The 23,020-nt window shown below is 30.9% G+C and overlaps 2 protein-coding genes across 4 annotated transcripts; one reads left to right on the top strand and one right to left on the bottom strand.

Moving 5' to 3' along the window:
* The first annotated feature begins 301 nt into the window (after positions 1 to 301).
* Positions 302 to 15,044, top strand: LOC126836519 (rho-associated protein kinase 2). Of its 3 annotated transcripts, none has more exons than XM_050570015.1 (28): positions 303 to 1,009; positions 1,205 to 1,314; positions 2,673 to 2,754; positions 2,943 to 3,043; positions 3,368 to 3,427; positions 3,503 to 3,638; positions 3,844 to 3,961; positions 4,024 to 4,108; positions 4,244 to 4,542; positions 4,610 to 4,701; positions 4,760 to 4,919; positions 4,994 to 5,039; positions 5,643 to 5,834; positions 5,970 to 6,128; positions 6,306 to 6,543; positions 6,621 to 6,857; positions 7,132 to 7,292; positions 7,749 to 8,003; positions 8,164 to 8,433; positions 8,541 to 8,634; positions 8,702 to 8,907; positions 9,026 to 9,248; positions 10,453 to 10,612; positions 10,679 to 10,757; positions 10,823 to 11,048; positions 11,818 to 12,034; positions 12,518 to 12,674; positions 12,773 to 15,043. In XM_050570015.1, exons 2-27 carry the CDS (start codon positions 1,207 to 1,209, stop codon positions 12,603 to 12,605), a joined length of 4,092 nt encoding a protein of 1,363 aa, XP_050425972.1. In that variant the 5' UTR covers positions 303 to 1,009; positions 1,205 to 1,206; the 3' UTR covers positions 12,606 to 12,674; positions 12,773 to 15,043. The 3 variants fall into 3 exon arrangements, with proteins under 3 accessions (XP_050425974.1, XP_050425972.1, XP_050425973.1); XM_050570016.1 differs by lacking the exon at positions 303 to 1,009 and adding an exon at positions 1,057 to 1,137 and having other exon boundaries at positions 12,773 to 15,044; XM_050570017.1 differs by lacking the exons at positions 12,518 to 12,674; positions 12,773 to 15,043 and having other exon boundaries at positions 302 to 1,009; positions 11,818 to 12,038.
* A 1,141-nt stretch (positions 15,045 to 16,185) lies between these two features.
* LOC126836523 (uncharacterized) lies at positions 16,186 to 22,568 on the bottom strand. The gene is made up of 6 exons (XM_050570021.1): positions 22,363 to 22,568; positions 21,419 to 21,532; positions 21,116 to 21,225; positions 19,027 to 19,989; positions 18,388 to 18,634; positions 16,186 to 16,514 (listed from the first exon to the last, which is right to left on the bottom strand). The coding sequence occupies exons 2-6, from the start codon at positions 21,494 to 21,496 to the stop codon at positions 16,431 to 16,433; spliced, it is 1,482 nt and encodes a 493-aa protein (XP_050425978.1). The 5' UTR covers positions 21,497 to 21,532; positions 22,363 to 22,568; the 3' UTR covers positions 16,186 to 16,430.
* Between the last annotated feature and the right edge of the window lie 452 nt (positions 22,569 to 23,020).

The raw sequence follows: 23,020 nt of genomic DNA, 5'->3' as shown, positions 1-23,020 counted from the left end.
ATTAGTACAATTTTCGTTATTATTATTATTATTATTGTTGCAGGTGAATAATAATAATATTATTATATTGTCCGTCGTCGATGGTGAAAAACGATTGCGTGACGCCATCTGTGGACGTTGTTCGGTACCGAAGTTCGGCGGCCGTTCGGCTTATCATCATCTTGGGCCGTCGCCCCGCACCGTCATCGCGGTACAACAATATTGCTGCACACAAGACGTCGTCCGCGGCCCGTCTCGCCCTGCCGAGTTTTTTTTTAATTTAATTTTTTTTTTTTTTACCATTATTATCGTGACCGCTAATGGTTCAAAACAATATCGGTAATACATATACACACACACAGTATATATGTATACATAATATGTGTATGTTCCGATTGGGGTAACGCGTATAACGTTATCACGTCTTGGTGTCTCGTTATCACGCCGCTTTTCACTTTTCGCACAGCAGCAGAACTCAGCAGCTCTCGACGACCACTTCCCAGACCCTTCGACGGCTGTTCGGTTGATTTTTTTTTTTACCGTAATTTTATTTATCACCCATTTTATTTTATAGGAATTATATTATTTTGTTTTATCCTTATCGCGTTCGGTCCGACGCGTTTACGCACTCCGAGTTACCCCCGACGGTTGTACGTTGTAAGCTGTTGTCTTGCACTCGACCGCCACAACCGTCGTCGTTATTTGTTACAGTAATATTATATTGTCAATATTACAATAATATATACTTGTCGCTCGACCGTTGTTTTGCTGTGCTCGCCGAATCGCCGTCATGTCCATCCCGTGCGGTCCGTCTGCGTGTCGCAGCCTGTGTGTTTGTTGATCGACCGCTAACGACGACGGATATGCCATATATGGTGTCCGCAGAATTCCGACCGTGTCCGCTAAACCAACGTTATGCGCTACGCAGTGGGTACGTTCCGCACAGCTGACTTTGGACACTGAGTCCGTCGAATTGCCAGCGACACTTTTGTTCCTGTCGTCCGAACAGTTACGTGCACAGTACTTGAAGGTAGGTTTTGCATGTACCTGGTACGAACGATCGGTGCTTTTGGTTTTTTGACAAGTGCGTACGTTAACAAAACGGCGCTTGGAGCGCGTTGAAAAATCAAAGTTACGCCGACTCCCTTGTGTGTGTGTGTATGTTCAAAGTATTTCTTCGGGAGTAAATTTATTTACAATGCGACTTGTATTGTTATTTGTTTAGGAATGAGAGAAATGGACGCCCTCAAAGAAGACGATAGAAAGAGGAGATTGCTACTTCTCGAGAAGAAGATCAAAGATCCAAGAAGCGTGTCCAACGTAGACTCTTTATTGGTAAGATATTTATATGCTTAAGTACAGCTGAAAGAACATGTTTAACAAACTTGAGCGTTAAATACGCCTGGGTGTGGCCAGGAAATAGATGTGTTCAGTAACATTATTTAAATGCATTGGTATAAAATAAAAATAATAAAACATTATCATTTTGTGATTAAATTCTGTATGAATATTATAATTTCAAACTTCTTCTAAAACAACATTTGTTTATTCCAAGATACATAATAGTGTAAATAAAGTTTCAATGTGTTTATGTAAAATTTACTTGTAATTGTTTGTCATTAAATTCTCATGTATTTGATTTTTTTTACTACCTAGTATATGTTTATATTTGTAGCCAACATTTTGTACTCATTATTTTATTTAACTAATTAGATACATTCTATTAGTATAGTTTTTATTGGAATATTTAAACAAAATAGTTTATATAAAACCCAGCTATTATTTTGTTTTTCTACTTTTCCCAGTTTATATTTCCAGAATATAAACTTTGGTAAGGAAACTATCAATAATAGTTCAAAGAAAAATCCAATTATATTGCATTAATAGTTTTTTAAAACAAATATATTTCTTAGCTTTAATTATTATTCAATTGATATAAAAAAAAATTAGATTATTGATTTCATTAATTGAGTTTACTATAAATTACAATGATCACTAATAAATGAATTTTTGCACATTTTTATAATTAATATAACATAAAATATTTTCAAATCATGTCCAATATTTTAAAAGTTTTACTGATTATCATCAAAAACGTTTAATAATATTTATTAATGGTCTGTCAATAGTAGTAACATTGTTTTTAGCAGGCACTGTAAAAGCACTAATTTGTACGTATTTGGATTATAGTTGAGTGATTAGGCGTAAACGTAAACGGTTGAACTCTCGCCAATTCTTTGATGGATATATTTTGTTTTTTTCATTACCATCAGTGTTTATATTACACATTTGCAAAAAGCATATTCAAGCGCCAATATTGCTTTTATTCTACACTGTTTTCCTCAATTTAAGTGTTACTGAACTATTATAAGTCATTTAATAACCATTATTAATTTTCTGACCACCTTACAAAGAATTTATTTCAGTTTAAATGTTTTTTCATTTTATAAACAACGAGTAATACCTATATGTTAACATGTGTTCTTGTGTAGGTTAGATTAGGAAGTTATCTCGCATACAAAATATTCATAGTAATAACATTTATAACTAATAAATAATAATCATTTGTAATTCTGTTTTTGATTAAAAAAATATTAAGTTATAAAATTGATAATATTTTTAGAAAATAAATGAAATCTTATTAAAAGCAACATGGACTATTTTTTAATTATAAATGTTATTGTTTGTTTTAGGACACTGTGCAAGCATTAGTAGCAGATTGTGAAAATCCTGCTGTCAAACGTATGAAAAATGTTGAAGCTTTTATGCATAGATGTAAGTAATGTTTATAAAATCTAAATAAATGTCAAATTATAGTTTATTCAAATTATTATAGATTATAAAAAAATATATATAATATTTTTTTACACATCATTATTTTTATGTGATAGGTCAATAATTAAATTAAAAATGCATATAAATGTATTTAATTGATTTTTATAAATAATTAAACTTGTCTTTAGATGATCAATTCGCATCTGACATATGTCAATTACGTATGAAACCTGATGATTTCAATCTCATTAAAGTTATTGGACGAGGAGCGTTTGGTGAAGTCCAACTGGTAAGTAAATATTTAAATAACTAAATTACCTATATTTTGATGATTGTTAATAAATAAACAAATAAGACAATAGTAAACACGACTCTTTCACATTATTTGCTGAAATTGTTAACAAATAAAGTAGAATATATTTACTTTCTTTTGGTTCTTCAATCCAATGGTAAAATATTAAAATAACCAATGAAAGGTTTCAGTAATTTACTGAACATATTTAATGTCTTAATACACATTATGTTAAATGTATATGTATAATTCTTAAAAACTGAGTTACTACTACTAAAATGAAAATATGATTATGTACTTATGAACAAAACAATATTTCAGGTGCGACATAAATCCAACCACAAAGTTTATGCCATGAAACTATTGAGTAAATTTGAAATGGTATGATTTAATGTTAATATTTGTTTTAAACTATTGAAATTAAACTAATTATTTGTTATTGTGTTATAACTTCAGATAAAACGATCAGATTCAGCATTTTTTTGGGAAGAGCGTGATATTATGGCTCATGCCAATTCCGAATGGATTGTTCAACTTCACTTTGCTTTTCAAGATCATAAATATTTGTATATGGTTATGGACTATATGCCAGGTGTGAATCATTTTTTTTTTTTTTAGTTTGTTCTTGTTGGGTTAATAATTTTATATTGATACATTATAATTTTTCTAAAACTATTTTGTTTTTTCTTCAAAATAATTTAAAAAATATTTCCCTTAATTCTGTAATCACTCTTATTATGGTATTTCAATATAAACTATTGTATAATAATAATATAAATAATTAATTTGTTTTCTAGGCGGTGATCTTGTAAATTTAATGTCAAACTATGATGTTCCTGAAAAGTGGGCAAAATTCTATTGTGCTGAAGTGGTTTTAGCGCTTGACGCAATTCACTCAATGGGATTTGTACATAGGTATGTGTAATATATTTTAAGTAAAATCGTACACGTATAATAATAAAACAATTCTATTACAGAGATGTAAAACCAGATAATATGCTCCTGGATAAATTCGGTCATCTGAAATTGGCCGATTTCGGAACATGCATGAGGATGGGACCGGTAAAAAAATATTTATAAAAAACCATATTTTGTAACTGTTATAATTAGTCTTTAAATTGTTTAAATTGTCGGTGTTAAAACTACATATTTTAGTATTTTTTTTTTTTAAGTAAGAAAACATTCTCATATTTCTAGGACGGTATGGTAAGATCAGATACAGCGGTGGGAACACCGGATTACATTTCCCCTGAAGTGTTAGAATCTCAAGGCGGAACTGGAACGGGAGAACACGGCATTTATGGCAGAGAATGTGACTGGTGGTCGGTTGGCGTGTTTGTATACGAAATGCTGATAGGAGATACGCCGTTCTATGCCGATTCATTAGTTGGAACGTATAGTAAAATAATGGACCATAAAAACTCATTAAGTTTTCCATCGGACATTGAAATATCTTCAAATGCTAAATCTTTGATTTACGCTTTTCTTACTAATAGGTAAGTATTTTGTTGCTCGCTTTTTTGTTTTAAAATTACCATTACATTAACTAATTATGGGTTTTAGGAAAAAGCGACTCGGGAGAAATGGAATCGGAGAAATTAAAGAACATCCATTTTTCAAAAACGATCAATGGACGTTTGATAATTTAAGAGATTGTAAGTATTTTGTGTAAGATAACTCGATTTAAAATTGTAAATTTTTTACCTTTGCTAGGTGTACCTCCTGTTGTGCCTGAATTAAACAGCGATGACGATACAAGTAATTTTGACGACGTGGAAAAAGACGACGGTCCCGAAGAAAATTTCCCAGTTCCTAAGGCTTTTGCTGGAAATCATTTACCTTTTGTCGGTTTCACTTACTCTAGAGATTACCAGTATGTAAACCGAATTACTTTGTTAACACTAAAGAAACTCTCAAATAAATTGATTGTTAATTATTTTATTTTAGATTATTGGGAAACAACACCGTTAATGGTCAATGTTTACCAGACACTGTAAGTACTTGTTTATTCGTATTGAATAGTATTATAGCAATAGTAGGCATTGTTATTAAAGTACAATTTTTAATATTTTACTTCAGCTTATTGGGATTTTTGGATGTTGATGTTAGTGGAGTACAAATATATATTTTCGTATCCGCTTAAGAGTATAGAAATACGTCTACTATCAACATCCATGATCCTAGCTATTCTACCTAATTGCTTTAATCTTATACTAACATAATTCTCCATTTTATTTTTTTCCATGTGCTGCATATATTATGTATAATATAATAAAAAGGTGGATTGTAGTGTAAGTAATCTTTTTTTGGTTTATTATTTATAATTACTTTTATATGGTACGATAATTTATTAAAATTTGTTTTAAGTAGGTATTAGGTGTTATTTATTATAAAAAAAATCTAAAGCTTATAACTGTCTTCACTTAAGTTGCTCAGTAGAGGTTGAATATTCTAACTTTCTCGTTTACCTGAAAAGCTTTATACTTTTAATATCAATTTCATATAAATTTTAGAGAAACTACTACAAATAGTAATAATTTAAAAAAAAACTACAGCTATAATGTTTAATTGTTAATTTTAATATTTGTTCTTACAGAAAGAAGCTACCCACATTGGTACACTTAAAAGGGAATTGGATAACGAAAGAAAAGAATTGTCAGTTGTAAAAGAACAGAATAGTAAACTTTTAGAACAATTGCAAGATGGTGCTAACAGAGAACTGATGTTGAAACAAAAGTCATCGGCATTAAATACTTCCATCGCTAATCTCCATAAAGATCTGAGAGACGTAAGTAATAAAAATAAAATAAGTTGATACAATTTGAAATACTTTTAAATGTTATTTATAGTATTTTACAACTATACATATTGTTGTAATATTTCAAATAAACGCTTCTGTACAATTAACTAATCTAATCTTTAGGCACAACGAAAAGCTGACAGTGAATGTGAAATGCGTAGAAAGACTGAAGCGACATTGCAAGAAATAAAACGTAAACTTGATGAAGAACAAAATAAAAGAACAAAGGAGATGAACAATAATCAGCAACATAACGACAAAATTAATTCTTTGGAAAAACAGGTATGAGTGCTATAACAAAATCAACCTTTTTTTTATTTCCAATTTTGCTTTTATACATCTTTTGTAAATAAAAAAATTCATCCATATAACCTATCTAATTAAAATCTAACTTATTAGTTATAAATTATAATTAGTATTATTGTGTAATTTAAAAAGTACTTTTGTGTTTAAATCTAGATGTTAGAACTGCACGAAAAGTTAAAGACAGAGACTGACACCTGTACAAAGCTTCGTAAACAAGCTGCTGAACTGGGCGTGGCTAAAGCGGCCAACGAGCGCATGGCGGCCGAGCTACAAACAATGCTGACTACTTTGCAGATTAATCGTGATACTTTGCATGAGGAATTAGCCACTTTACAAGGTCAATTGTCTCAAGAGAGAAGTTCTTTACGCGACTTGCAGTTAGAGCTTGAAGGTATGTCATTAATGAGCCGCTTAAACTAAAATAAAAAAGTTTAATAAATAACCATATTAATTATACATTGTTTTTAGGACGGTTACAAGCTTGTCAAGCAGATCTCATGCGTTCAAAAGTCAGAGAACAAAAACTTAGTGAAGATAACAGACAACTTGGAGAAAGAACATCCGAACTGGAAAAAGAATGTGCTTCTTTAGTATTAGAACTCAAAACTGCCCAGTCTAGGTATCAGCAAGAAGTAAGAGCACACGAAGAAACGGAAAAAAGTCGTTTGGTGAACAACGAACAGGCTAATCTTGAAATCGTAAAAGGTAAAGTTTCGAAAATGTTTAGTTGTTCTATAAAAAAAAATTTAATTAACAAAATAAGATAAAAAATAAATTTTTAAATAATACAAATGTTTGTTTAATAAATAAAATAGTTAAAATAATTATTTTATTCTATTACATTAAATACATTTCTATTTAATTTCACGCATAGTTAAAATGGACTATATATTTAAAGGTAAATGTGTTGAAGTATCTTATAAAAACAAAATAAAATATTTTATTGGTATCAATTAATGGTTTTAATTTTTTATTTTAGCACTACAAACTAAATTGAGCGAGGAAAAAAGTGCTCGACAAAAGGCTGATTTCCTGACGCAAGAAAAAGAAAGACAAATATCAATGTTGTCTGTTGACTACCGTCAGATACAACAAAGACTTCAGAAACTCGAAGGTGAACATCGTCAAGAAGTTGAAAAGGTATTAAAAATTAATTTTGCTAATTATTCAAATCAATGCGTTATAAAAATAGCTATTAAATATGTTTTACTAATTTTACTCAACTATTTTTCCATTATATTTTAAATTCAGACATAACAAGTTTAGTCTGAGAAATTCTTAAAACTAATATTTACTAAGAGTACTTATTTTAATTTGATAGGCTCTTTTTTTAAATACAGTTTACTTTATAACTAAATAAAGGAGAATTTACTTGAGTCATGACTTCTTTAACTTGATAAGCTAATTTCATTCTAAATATTGCATATTACAATTTTTTTAAAACAACTTAAAATTTAATTATTTAATTTGAGACTATTATCTACATTTAAATATGAGTTTTAACTGTGAATAAAAAAAATTATATTCTAAAAATTGAATAACAATAAATATAAAATCATGATTAAAGTGTTTAATTGTGCGCTCTTAAAATTGCAGAGTAAAGCTTTACATGCTCAAATTGAACAAGAAATGACAAAAAAGTCTGCTTTACAAAGTGAGTTAGGAGCTCATTTATCGGAAGCAACACAACTACGAGCTAGAGAAGCACAATTGTCACGTGAAGTCACTTTGCTAAGAGAAAACAAACGGGCTATTGAAGAAGAATTGCATAAACTTAAAACTGAGCACTCTGTAGTGGACTTGCAAATGAGAGAGTTACAAGACCAACTGGAAGCTGAACAATACTTCTCGGTAAGTGATTTCATTTTAGTTGAACTGTTGTAATACTATACACTAATATATATAGTATAGTATAAGAGTTATTGCCAGTGGAAGTTTAGTATTGATAGCACATAAAAACATGCAGTTTGTTATCATTGACGTTATTAATTGAGATATATCTGTATTCCAGACATTATATAAAACTCAAGCGGCCGAACTTCGTGAAGAAGTCGAAGATAGAGGAAAGGGCGCAGCTGAGCTAGAAGAAGAACGTGGATCCTTAGCCCATCAACTACAAATAGCCTTGGCTAGAGCTGACAGCGAAGCGCTAGCGAGATCTATTGCTGAAGAAACTATAGCTGATCTCGAAAAAGAAAAAACAATGAGAGAACTTGAACTGAGGGACAGCCAAAGCAGACACCGTAACGATTTGGAATCTAAAGAATTTACTCTTAACAACGTAATTACATATCAGTTTATAATTTCATGTTGAGGGAAAATATAATTATATACCTTTTTGTTGTTATGACAAGAAGACAAGACATTAAAAATTACTTTTGTTTTTAGCTAAGAGAAGTTGAAAACGAATTGAAGAAAAAAATGGAACAATTAATTAAAGACAACGACGATTTAAAAAATCAATTGGGCGTAATTCAAGAAGGTAACACTTTTAAATCGGTCAAATATTTATCTACTGCTAATGTTTTAATTCTGTACCAATCTTGTAGAGAGTAAAAAGAGTTTTAGTGAAGAACTCGAAAAACTTCGTAAGCAATTGAAACAAGAGCAACTGTTAAAAGCTCAGGCTGTGAATAAACTAGCTGAAATTATGAATAGAAAAGACAATACGACCAAAACAAAGAGTAAAGTGTCATCAGCCGATCTGCGCAGAAAAGAGAAAGAATGTAGAAAACTACAACAGGAGCTTACCCAAGTATGCGTTATTTTTAGTATATGTATTTATATTATTTGAAGGTTATTCGACCAAGACGACAGAAATATAGTTACTATTTGTTTTACGATGTATGTTATTTTATTTCGTTGTATTTTAGGAACGTGAAAAATACAACCAAGAGGTTACAAAATGGCAAAAAGAACTCCAAGAACTACAGTCGCAGGTAGTCGAGGAAAATGCTAGTATATTAAGACTTCAAATGGAGTTGGATTCCAAAGATTCAGAAATTGAACAACTTCAAGGAAAACTCACTACGCTGGGTAGCGAAACGGCGTCATTAAGCAGTGCAGATAACGATGATATAGACATATACACACAAGGTTTTATTTCATTATTAATACTTGACACAAATACTGGAGACAGTACTGGATTTAGATATCAGTAATATTGTAGTGATGTAGTGAACTTGATACTCACACAGATTAATCACAGGGAATTTTTAGTTATTAATTATTTATCAAATACCCTCCTTAGAAAGTCTCTACATTAAATTAATATAACCACTCGATTGGATTTACGCCAAATCCAATTGCGAAAGTAATAACGGCGACTTATTAACTCGAATAGAATTTTTTTTGCGTAACATTTTTTAGATTAGGCCAATTGTATAATTTTAGTTATTTTTATTTAACTTACTCTATTTTTATTTATTTATCTATATAATTCAATAGCCATATTCTAAAACATTTTAATTAATAACTCTTTAGGGTGATTACCAGCAATTTATAACGTACTAGATAACAAGTGTATTAAATTTTTTTAATGAACTGTTAATTTATGAATAGTGTTAAGTTACTTTTTGCCACATTTAATGACAAAATTGTTGTCTCCAAAAGGAATCGCTAATCTAGCGTGACGGGTATGGCGAACCCGGGGCCTCGAGCTATGAACTGGACTGGCTTTAATTAGCTAGTCCAGTTCTCTCTACTCTGATCTTAATTGGTTGGAGTAGACTGGCCCTCCAAATTGGGGGTTAAGCGCAGGGCTAACGACTCTGCCTTGTAAAAAAAACTAACGTTCAGGACTCAAACACCAAGCCGCGGACTAAGGAGGGGTGTTTGACGGGATGGTCCTAGCGGCCGTTTGCCCGAAGAAGAAGAAGAAGAAGATTGTTATCTCCAAAAAAATAATAAATATTTTACGTATTTAGGTTGTCTTGTTGTACAAGTGTAAATAAGATAACATATTTGATTAATGTTTTATAAATTTTTTACTTTTTTAGCAAATTCTGTTTTTGTTATTATTACGCCGTTGTTTTTGAAATTGCTGTTTTTTATTCATTGTTTTGGCCGGTCCCTTTAAAAATAGATTGTTATATAAGTTCGGGTTGAACCCAAAAAAAAAGGTTTAGTTACATCACTAAAATATTGTGTATTTTCACTTGTATAATTTTATTATTAATAGTTATGTTATTTTATTAATAATTAATTAAAACCATTTTTAAGTATATTATGTCCATTTAAGTTTAGTATTGTTGTGTTACTATCCGTTTTGTTGTTATAATCATTGTTTGTTGTATTTTAGAGTCTAGATTAGAAGGTTGGCTGTCTGTTCCTAATAAACAGAATATTAGACGACACGGTTGGAAAAAACAATACGTCGTTGTATCTTCGAAAAAAATATTTTTCTATAACTCTGAAAGTGACAAACAAAATACCGATCCCATTTTGATAATAAACCTAAAGTAAATGATGGATGGTTTCTGTTTGTATTTAAATTACTAATCACTCTTATTCTTTGTGAATTTCAGTAAAGTATTTCATGTACGGTCTGTAACACAAGGTGACGTCATTCGTGCTGATGCCAAAGATATTCCTAGGATATTCCAAGTAATTATAATTATTATACGTAACAATTATCATAAACATTGTGACATTATTCTTGGCATTTTTAGTTGTTGTATGCCGGCGAAGGTGAAGCTAGAAGACCGAACGAAAGCGGTCCAGAACATCTTTCCAGGAGCACAAGCGTGACCAGTACTATCGATGAAAAACCTGGTACTATCACGTTAAAAGGACACGAATTTGTTCAAATATCATTCCACATGCCAACAAACTGTGAAGTGTGTCCTAAACCACTGTCTAATGTGTTCAGACCTCCACCCGCACTGGAATGCAAAAGTAAGTCAAATAGTTTTAGCGTAATTTATCTTTTTCTGTTTGGTTTTATTCTTATAAACTTATTTTCTGTATGAATACATAAAACTCAAACTCACATCAATGTAGTGCAAACTTTAAATCAAATAAATCTTTTATTTTTTTTTTTTGACAGATAATAAATAATATTTTATTTTCAAACCAAAATATTATTATCTTGATGAACAATAATGATTTGCGTATTTATTATTTATAGAAAACGATATCGTATTTATTGTCAATTGTATTTAAAATAAATATTCATAAATAATAAATTAAAAATAATTGCTGTTTATTTGTGAATCTTAAGTAACTTAATTTATTCTAAATAAAATGTTAACTTAAATACATTATTTTTTATCTGAAATTACTTAAATTTTGATTTAATATTAATTATTAATGTGTTTAAAATCACTTCTTTTAGAATCAAATAATAAATAGGTTATTAAATAAAAGCTAATAAACTGTCGTTTCATTGAGATAAAAAATTATTTGTACAAAGTCCAACTCTGTCTGACATCTGTTACATTTTTATGTACATAAATTATTGATTTTATCATAACTATTTATAAGCATATACATTTTTAAAAATATAAACACTAGTGTAAAATTTGTTTTTGACATTACCAAACAAATGCTTAATCATTTATCGCACTTATCGGACAGAATTTAAAATTAGTCCTTTTGGACAACTAAGCATAAAATATAATAAATTATGTATAATTTACTAATGTATATTTTTTTCTTTTTTTAGGCTGTAGAATCAAAGTACATAAAGAACATTTGGAGCGTAAAGAAGACGCTATTGCGCCATGTAAACTCCATAACGATCCTACATCGGCCAAAGAGTTGCTAATATTGGCACCTAATCGAGACGATCAAAAACTATGGGTCCAGAGATTGAGTAAAAAAATCCAAAAGTTTGGTTACAAAGCCAACACCAATCCTGATGGATCTAAAATTTCACCAAGGTAAATAAATCATAGTAATTTAATTGTGTGTATAATTAATATATATATAAATTATTATTAACAGACGACTATAAAAATTTGATTGTACAAATATTGAGTAATTTTTTTTTTAATTTAATAGTTCTGATAAATAAATCACTTCCAAATAAGTATTTTTCAAATTAACAATACAGAAAATCACAAATAACACTCAAATATAATTTTGTTTTTATTTAATAATGCTTTGAAAGCATTATTCTAATGCTCTTGAGCTAATGTTGTAATTTTTTGTTGTCATCATTATGTCTTAAAATAGTAAATGATAGATAGCATTTAATAACTTCTTTCGAATAACACATACAAAAACTAATGTGAACTTTGCACCAATTACGCTTAACATGACCAACATTACTTAAAACGTGTAGCACATATAATACAATTTAAATTTAACGGGGTGTCGTTTCAAATTATAATATAAATAATAAAATTATATTAATTGAATAGGGAATCAACACGCTCTACCATGAAGTTGTACAGTTCAAATGCTGCCCATCAAAGATCTGCTACGTTGCCATCAAATATGTCAAAATGAAAAATTACATTAAATACAATACAAAATAAGTCATTGTGAGCAGAGCTAATTCACCTAATACCTAATGCCGTAAGTATAAATTCCATTTCAAACTCTTGCGCTACGCCGCTGTTGCCGTCCATGTATTGTAGATTGTATTAATTTAATGATTTGTTTTTTGTTTTTAGGGACATATATATGTATGTACACATATGTATATAAATATACATATTATATTTGATGAAACAACATTTTAACAGCATTGATTCATTTTTACAACGAAAACAAGTATATTTTTATTATCATAATAATTTAGGTTTATTAGACACAGGTTTCTTTGTAATAATTATTTAGGTTTATTTGAGTGCTGTAATGGTAGCTTTTTTTTTTTATCTCCAATAGTTGTATTTAGTTGTCCTCGGGGCTTAGGATCGTATCGTCTCGATGAAAATTCTAAGTTACTCGCAATGACTGATTATTGTGTATAGAAAACTCTGTATTTTGCTTCATCTGATGATGTTATTAGCCAAAAAATAAAAATAAAAAAAATCTGTATATTCTGTACTTATTATTGTACATCGTTCCTTTTGATATACACAAAACCTTTTTTTTTTTTTTATGTATACTTTTGAATAACCGTGTATGTACGTCTCGCCGGAAATCGATAAACACAATGAAACGCTTTACCTAAAATCGGAGCTCAACACTCGTACATTTTTATTGTTGGTAAACAAAAATTACAGTTTTCTTTTTTTTTTATATATATATATTATATTTATATTTTAATATATTATTTTATCGAAACTCATAAAATATTACGTCAATGTTACCCATTTAAGTTGGTATAGACCACAAGTATATTAATTTTTTTCTATTATGTAATTAATCTATTTTGTAACGTTAATTCATATATTTTATGATAAATGATGAGAACTATTTTAATGTGTTGTTGCCATTGTTTTAGAAATCATTTTTCTGTTTATAATAATTATGATTATATATGTATAAAACATTTTTTTATACGAAACCGTAAACTATATTATTCTAATTATTTAAGTAAAAATTGGTAATACTTTTTTTATTTTCTATACAACAGTAATTTTTTTTTTTTTAAACATCATTAAAGACTAATATAGTAAACCAACTATACATTCACACTTATACGAAGAACATTAATGTGCATTTAAAATTCGTTTATACGAATCAACATTCATAGTGTTCATTTTTCTTCCAAACTTTTATTTATGTTTTTATATAATATTATAAATTAACAGTATTTAATCCTAAACTCTGTTGGTTGAGCTTAAAAATTGTGTCATGCCAAACACTTGTACAATATTTACTTTGTGTTGAACATACAAAAAAATAACTTCTTTTGCTCAAGTATGCTTTGATAACTTTAATTGTGATAAATAATAATAATATTTTATGATAATTTCTCAAACGACATAAGTTCTGTACTGTAACCATAATAATTTTGTACTGTTTACGATTAGCTCTATCAAGTCATAATTTGAATGTAATTATTTTTAAAAAAAATGGCAAATGCTTTTCATCAGAACCAAACTCGTGTACATTTTAAAAATTGTCGTCAAGAGAAAAATAACATTTTATTATTAATGAAAAATCGAATTAACCGCAATATTAATATTAATACTTATTTTTTGTTAAATTGATAAATACAACGGTCGTTACTGTATACTTTTTTCTTTGGTATACGATACATACAATGAACTAAATACTTTTTACAATTTATACATATATTTTTATAAAATTTTATTTTATGTTTGTAATGAACAGATCCAATGTATGTAGATATTATAATATGTGTCTCCGGGCGTAGCATATATATTAATTTTTTTGTTAGTTTATTATACTGTTGGCGCAGGACCCTTTTCGCTTTTGCGTTTTAGTGCTAGAATTTTGATACTAAATTGCTATTTTGATAATACAATTTCTACGTTAGTCGATACGTTATTAAATACTTTTATCATTATTATTATTATTTTTTTTTTTACATTTATGTATCCTCGCGGTATACAGCCGAAGCAACGAATATAATTAATTTATTACAAACAAAAAGAGTGTATGCCCGTACCAAAACAGCTCTCATTAACACGCTTTTATATTATTATTATTTGTATTATTACTACTGTGATTGTGATTTCAATTTATGTTGTATAAATATATAATATTATACTCCATAGCAGCTTTTCTATGAAATATGTATAATACTCAAAATATGTATACTAAAATTTTTAAGTCTGGATAAAGTAATAACTATGTATGGTTAAGCGAAAGACTTTGTATTCGGACTATAATATCAATTAACAATTATTTATATTGTTACGTATACTTATGTTTTTTTTATGACGTGTAAATTCAATAATAACTAAAACACCAAGTGTAACGTGTGTTTGTATTTATTTACAAAAAAACTATTAATTTATTATCATATAATAATTCAACGGGATTATTAGACACAATCATTTTACTTAGTTGTTATTATAATTTTTAAATATACAAATTATAATATATGAAAATATATATTATACATATTACATTATTTTTTAAACCTAATTTGTTACCTTAAGTTTTACACGTTTGCAGTTGTATACAACCCAACTTGTTCGATGTTCGCTTTGAGTAATTTTTATAGAATACTTAGCATAATACAAAAAATGCAATGACACATACCTTGATTCATAGTAAACACAACCTAGCCGTCAACTTAAGTTTATCGCTTCGTTGTTGCACGGTAGGTAAAAGTAGTTTGAAATAAGCCACAGATAGACAGAAAATACCTTAAAACACGGTCAAATAAAGTTGGCTATGTCAAATAATTTCATTAAATCAGTACTTTTCACATGTATAATACACAATTATAGGTATCAAATTGTTTACATTTTAAGTTGATCTAATGCTATAAAAATTATTATTAAACAGTCATTTGAGAACTATTCGACTAAATCGACTTGACTATTTTTTAAATTAAAAATTAAATCTAGTCCATTGTAATTATTTATTTGTAGTTGTGTGCAAACTAGATAGTTACCAATATTTTTGCATATTATAAAAGATTAAGATTGACCGTATTTATCTAGATAAATTTCACTATTTATTTAGATAGGTAAAAAAGATACACACTTTAGTTAGATAAAAATAAATCACTTCACTTTTGATTTTGTTGCTAGTAATTGTAATTTGTAAACGATACCCATAACTGCTATCTTCTTTGTGTTATTTGAACGGGAATGGACATTAAGAAAATAACATTTAATACTTATAAGTACAACCAATAAAAACAATGCAACCGTGCAATTGTTAAATTTTTCTTTTTTACTGTTAATTCAATTTACAGCGTCAGTAATAATTTAATTATAATAAAGGTATTTAACCGGGATTTAAATATTTATCGTGATAATTTGAATCAGAATTGTTGTTAATAATAGCTAGCCACATTAAAAAAAAAAAAAAAAAACAATAATAAACATCTCTTTCAAATATATTTATAAATCGTAATTATATCATTAGATACATATTTAACTTTTTTTTTTTATAGAATTATATATTATGTATTTTTTTTTTTTTTTTAATCATTATTCCCCTAGAGATAAATGTCAAAAATAAATACTATATATACATGCAATAATCAATTAATACAGATAATTATGAGAAAAAAAAAAGAAAACAATTGTTTTACATATTAGTTCAATTAAACAATAAATAATAGGAAAATTTAAACAAATTAATAGTACAAAATTAAACATAATATTAATGGTAGACATGAGAATATAATAATAATCATTGTAATCTAAATGGGACAACGGTATGGACGGCGAGCGGTCATGGTTTCGGGTTGGTCCGGTTGGGAGTGTTCTTGACCGTTTGGTTATATTTGTACAGTTTCGTTTTTAACGCGTCTCTCTTCTGCAAAAAAACCCACGCGGTATCGTACATTAATATTATTGAACACACACACAACACACCACACAACAACAATAACAGTTTAAAATAAATAATATCAATAACACCAAAAGCGGCGCGAACGGTGATTGAATTGACGATCAAGAACCCGAAGACACGACTAAATAAAAATGAAAAACGAAAAAATTAGGTAAAACCCATTCAATTTTATCTCGCCCGACCTCAGGGGGGGGGCAGAGATATATAATTGAGGCTCCTAGAGCACAAGGGGTATAAGTGACATTTTTACAAAATCTGTGGTAAGTCCACAGCTAAACTACATATTACATATTGTTAACTACATATTATTGTCCATTTTATTTGACGGTAAAGATGAATAAGTGAATTATTCATCATTTGCTGCGATCTGGTAACAATACACCTAACCCCTAAACGAAAACACCATATGGGTGTAAACTTTGAGCTTGATTTTCTCAAAATCAATAAAATGTCACTTAACTCTGCCTTGTGTTCTAGGCGCCTTATATGTATAAATTATAATAAACTAGATTGCTAAGTGTTCACTGAACTCTGAAGTTTCCGTTTTCCGCCATCTTTGTGGGAATTAGAAGCTTATCACATATTATGTTTATAACTGTTATCACTGTTTATAACAATATTAAAAGTTAAGTTGGTAGCATAGAAACACAGATATATATATAGATATTATTTTATGCACACATACCTAAATCCCACAAAAATGGCCAACGTCGACTTCAATTTCTTATCAATAGTTGGCAATCTAGTTTATTATACTACGTGTCCCTCAAAGACCTGACAAATGAAAAAACTTTTGTTCTGGTGAATATTTTTTGTTTTTAAATTAATTTACACTAATTTGCGCTATGAACACCACGTTTTTTGTTGTACTTGACTATTATAAATCATTTTTTTTTTATTCAAGAGCAATTGTATTCAGAATAGTTTGCTAAGAATTTCAAATGAATATTAGATAATTTATTTGAAACTTATTTAAGTTTAAAATTATTCATCTAATATTGGTTGTCTCTCGGTCAAAATTCTCAGCAAATTATTCTGAATAAAATAGCTATCTTAAATTTAAAAAAAAAAGGAAACCAAAAAAAGGAAAAGAAAAAAAAGTAAAATAGTTAAGTGCAAGTGTTATTTCATTTGTCAAGTCTTTGTAGGACACCTGTATATATATATATATATCTGTGAAATTGTTTGAATTGTTTTTGTGTACTTATTCCTTAAACTTAGTTAAAACCTCAACGGGGTCTTATTCGAGGACAGTTTGCGGTTAGGCTCGGTGCGGAAAATCGGATTGAATGGAAAACATTTCGGATTTAACACTCAAAATCAAGTGTTTTCGAGAAGGGCCAAGGCGAACAGGGCGGATAGAAAGTTTCTTCTCGGCGTTATTAAAGAAAACATAATGTTGTTGTTTACAAGTTTTTACATTATATTATATTGCACATACGTCTAATGTGTATAGGTCGCAGTATATTATAATTATGGGTTTACACATATACAATATAATATACTAGGTTAAAATGGTAAGTCATATAAAATATATTTAAATAATAATTGTCAGCTTTCGCGTTGTTAACGGACACCGGTGTCCACGCTCATTGATCATGTAAAAATAGAGGTTTATAATTTTGTTTCAAATATCTGTGGCTATAATATAAAATATCTATTTATAGGTTAATTTTTGTATAACTTGTATGAGTGCGTGTGTGTGTCTTTTACCGCGTTCGTGGTATCAATTAGGTATAAAAATGCACGGTATTGCACGTTCGCAACACCTGTGAGACGTTTAAGTGCGTAGATAAGAATACTATAATAGGCGTTACGTCTGTGCCGGGTCATTTACATTGGTCAGTTTGTTGTATTGCTTTTTCAGTTCTTTCAAGTGCAAAGCCCGGTGCTGGTTGAGCGCTTGGAAGTGCGACAATTCGGACTGGTCGAGGAGTTTGCTGGGCGACTTCTGCACGTTTATTAGATCTTCGGTCAACCGGTTCTTTCTGGTCAACAGCTCCTCGTACTGACCCTTGTACTCGTCCAGCTGGCATTTCAGGCCGCCGGTCTGTTCGAGCAACTTTTCTTTGGTCTTTTTCTTCCTGCGGCCAAGACAGACAGAGCACGTTTATTGTGACAGTATTGGTAAATTTAAGAAAAAAAACCGAAATTATAAAATATAAATGTTAAATTTAATTGCTAACTAACGTCGATGCACATCGCAGCCACTGAAGGACTACTTTTTTGTAAGAGACAAAGTGCGTTAAAGTGAATGATATTTGCTGATCAAGTTAATATCAACATTCTACTCTTTTATCCATAATATGTAAGTATCTAATTTAAGTTGATTTTTGAAAAAAATATGGTTGTTATATATGTAAGTAATAAGTATATAGTTGTTTTTTAAAAAAAACTTTAGATAAACACATTCCTCGACATATTCAAGTCTAACGCCACAACAAGTCAAGTTTTAACTATTGTTAAACATGCTTACTCGGCTATTTTGTCCTTGAGCTGTTGAATCTTGTCCATGTCCTCGGCCAGCTGATCGTTGTCCACTGCGAATATGCGGCTAAACTCCAAGCTCCTCATCTGCTGCGCGTTGATCTCTTCAGTGACCGCATAGAAGTCGTCCAGTACGACGGCCTCGGTCTGTCTGCCGTATTTGTTAGCACTCAGTTCCGCGTGCCGAGCCGTCACGTCGGATAGGCGGTCTCGCAGCACGTCCGTCTGGTGGTCTAACGCGTCCACCGTCGACTCGAGCGTTCGATTGCTCTGGTGCGCCGACACAGCCGCGTACCATACGGCCAGGAAGTTTTTGTCGCCGTCCCGAGGTTGTATGGGCGCCGCTACGGTGGGCACGACGGACAATCGCCGGGCAGCCGTCTGGACGATTTCCGTCCGGGACGGACAGGCGTCGCGGGTGAGCTTTGTGGACGCATCAACCGCCAACGAACGGATCCGTCGGCGCAGGCTGTTGGCCATGTCGGACACCGCAGCCGCGGCCGCCGCTGTTTCGGCGTCCGTCTCGCACACGACCGCCGTCGACGAGGCTTCGGCGGCCGCCGCGGCCTCTTCGCAAGCCGCCTCGAAAGCCTTGGCGGCGTCGAGCAACGACGACCGGCCGAACGTTTCCAGATAGAACCGGTAGAACCACCGTCTGCGGTTGTCGAACTCTTCGTTGGCCGCACGGATGTCCGTGCGCAACGCCTCGATGGCTTTGTCCTCGTCGGCCAACGACTGTTTCAGCTGTTCCGCGTACTCTCCTTTGGCTCTGTCCAACTCGCGCAGCCTGTCCAGGTGCCGGACCAGGTTGACCGCGTACTCCTGTCGGTGGCGCCTCTCCCTCGTGATCAGCTCCTCCAAAGTTTTCAGGCTTACGTGCCACAACCGTTTGGTCATCCGAGTGTCCTCGCAGTCCACTTTCATCTTTTCTCCATTGGTCGGATCTAGAAAACTAAACCACACATTGCAACTTTTAATTTTAAGGGTTTAGAGGGTTGAAGAAATTAGGCATTTTAAATAATTTTTTTTAAACTGTTGTATGTTTTTTTATTTGACAATATAATATAATTCCAAGTTTTTTCTATGCTATAATATAGTATTACTATATTTCTAGACAATTTTACATCAATTTCAAATCAAAATATGAAGGACCCAGTCTGGAAGTATGTCTGAACCAAGTTATCTGCTTGGTTGTTGAGCGCTTTGTTTTACAAGTAGTGCCGAGCAATGACCATCAGTATTTCTTAGTGGTTTATTTTTAATTAATTAAAAAAAAAAAATGATTAGTTTAATACTAGCGCTTAATCGAATGGTTTTTGTTCAAATTAAGTAAAATGGCGGCCTCTGAAAGTTTATGTATGAATTTTAAGGAAAAAAGCGCATGTTTATTGCTTTAAAAAAATGTATTATTTCAAAAAATAAAAAATCGTTCGATTAATGAGTAGTTTTCCATGTCTAGAATATTCTGTATAAATTTAATTGAAATCCGTCGAGTGAGTTTAAGCATAGTTTTAAGGAAAACGCGCTTTTAGTTGCACAAAACGCATTCAACATTTTTTAAAATGAAATTAATTCAAATTTAAAAACAAACATACTTGATAAAAAATCCCCCTTTCCAAAAAAACAAATATTTGAAAAATCTGAATACCCTTAATCCTACAAGTAACTGTAATGATATTAATTTTAAATTAGCTTGATAGTAATTGAATCGCGCATAGTATTAATTCAAGGCCAAATATACTTTATTGACAACATTTGTAAATATGATTTATATTGACTTTTTCCAAAGGAGACATTTCCAATGACCAAGGCAAAAAAAACGTTCTATTCTTAGTCTTCAGTTTGGTAATGTATTAAATATCATAATAATAAAGCTGTAGTGAAGAAAAAAAAACAAAAGTGGTTGTGAAAAAGTTACTTTTTTGTCAAGAAATTAAAATAAATTGTGAGTAAATTAACTATAACCTTGCGACGTAATCAGTAATTAAATTTAATTACAAAAATATGTATATTTTTTTCCAACACTAAAAACTGCCAACAGTATTGTGATTTTTTTTAAATTTTATACTTAGTTTTACCTTATTTTCTTGTTCTTTTTCTGCAAACCCGTCGTCATTATTTTTTTGAAATGCGCCATGCCCCCGATCAGCTCTTTGGTCAGGTTCAGCTTTTTCTTTTTGCTTTTGACCTAAACGAAAACAGCGAACCGTGTTAGAACTTGGATATCTGAATCGAAGCACTACAAAAGTGTACACGTGGATCTAGGCATTTTGGACGGACCCATATTGTATGCATGACCACGGACAATGAAAATCATTTCTTTTGCCCGTCAAGATCAAAATGGATCTCCACTTAAGTACGGTAAACAATAGTGTACTCACAACACAGTTACTGTTGGCGTCCATTTGTTTGGATTGGCGACTTTCGGCGGTCATACGAAATTTCCTGAGTTTGTCCATTGTTCGACAGCAATACCAGCAATTCTACAGTCACGACTACCTGTACAAACAGTTCATGTATAATGATATATATTATTAGACATACAAACACCCAAGTAATACCTATCGATTTAAATTAGTGAGAAAAGCGAGTGTGCGCGAAACAGCTGTTTCTGTATTTATGCTTGTGAATTATTGGCAAAACAAACGTACATGCAATTTTTGATATTCTACAACCATTATAAAGATAATGCAGTCTGAACACTTTTTTTTTTTTGTGTGGGGCCTACTTACTCCCCCTCCACTGAAATATTGAACATTTTATGAAACACTAAAATTTTTAAGAAAAAACTGTTTACTTACATGATTTATTTACCGTCAGCTATTTATTTACTACTGTGTACAAGCAATTTAAATTATCAATTAGCATTTTATTATGACAATTTTATAGCCTAAAGAACAGTTTACATCACAATATATTGTGTAAGTGGTGGAAAGCGGTGATGTGTGCCAGGAGTCAAAATTTGTTCAAAAATCAATAACGATTCAGACAACAGCATTATCTAAGTTTTGAAAAAGAGGTCCGTTTTCGCTTTCCGTATCGCATAATATTATTATACAATATTATCCATATCTAGGTACAAGCTAACCCGAATTTGTTTATTACAGTGGTAAACAATTTATTATAGTTGCATTTGGGCAGTAACCAACCACTACCTGATTCACGATTTGCGGATTTTTCTTTTGCCTACATATTATACTTTTTAACTGCTGGAACGATTTTTGTTATACTCAAGAGTAGTCACCGGAAAATATTTTATAACCCAGGCTATTCTCACACAGCCCTAAGCCAGTAAAATAATAATAATAATAATTGAATCGAGTACTTGCCTTTTGAGCAGTATTGTGCCGGGAAAATGTTCCTAGTTTTGGCGTCGACCGTTACTATTTGATTTTGCTGAAGTAGACCGTTTTTTTTCACTTTTTAAAGCGTCGTCGAAAACAACAATGTTCGCCCTAAAGTTTTGTCCATCGCAACTGAGACCAATGTGGCGAATACCAATTGTAATGCACCTAACCAAGTGGGCACTTAACGGCTATTATTTAATACACACACACACACAATAGGTTTTATATATATATTTATATATACAAAGATATCATCAATGGGCGATAAACACACAACGCATTGCCTCGGTCGGGCTTTGCGATAACGAAAAGCGGTTTTTACCGTATTGGCTTAAAAATATTGACCGAAATCGATAATCTGCCGTCCCGGGTCAATGTCTGAACGATTTTATTTTTTTACACATGCCTTTTATCGTGTAGTCTTACATTGTAGGCGATGTTTAAGAAAAATGTCCATGTCAAATGGCAATACACATTTTTTTAGGTGTATGGTGTGTAAAAAACTAAAGGCTCGCCGGATATTGGTTCGGTTCTGTGGGCAACAAACGACGTTTATAATTTATTATTAAATCTTATATTTTATAATATTCAAATGTAATTACAACCAAGTAAATTACACGTTAGCAACGAGCAACG

This window comes from Adelges cooleyi, unplaced genomic scaffold, assembly GCF_023614345.1.
Source record: "Adelges cooleyi isolate 19-005CV unplaced genomic scaffold, UGA_ACOO_1.1 ACOO_flye_CR_arks_rails_tigmint_CR_PRNA_247, whole genome shotgun sequence".
Lineage (NCBI taxonomy): Eukaryota > Metazoa > Arthropoda > Insecta > Hemiptera > Adelgidae > Adelges > Adelges cooleyi.
Note: the sequence above shows the minus strand (reverse complement) of the source record. Positions and strands in the feature narration are given on the sequence as shown.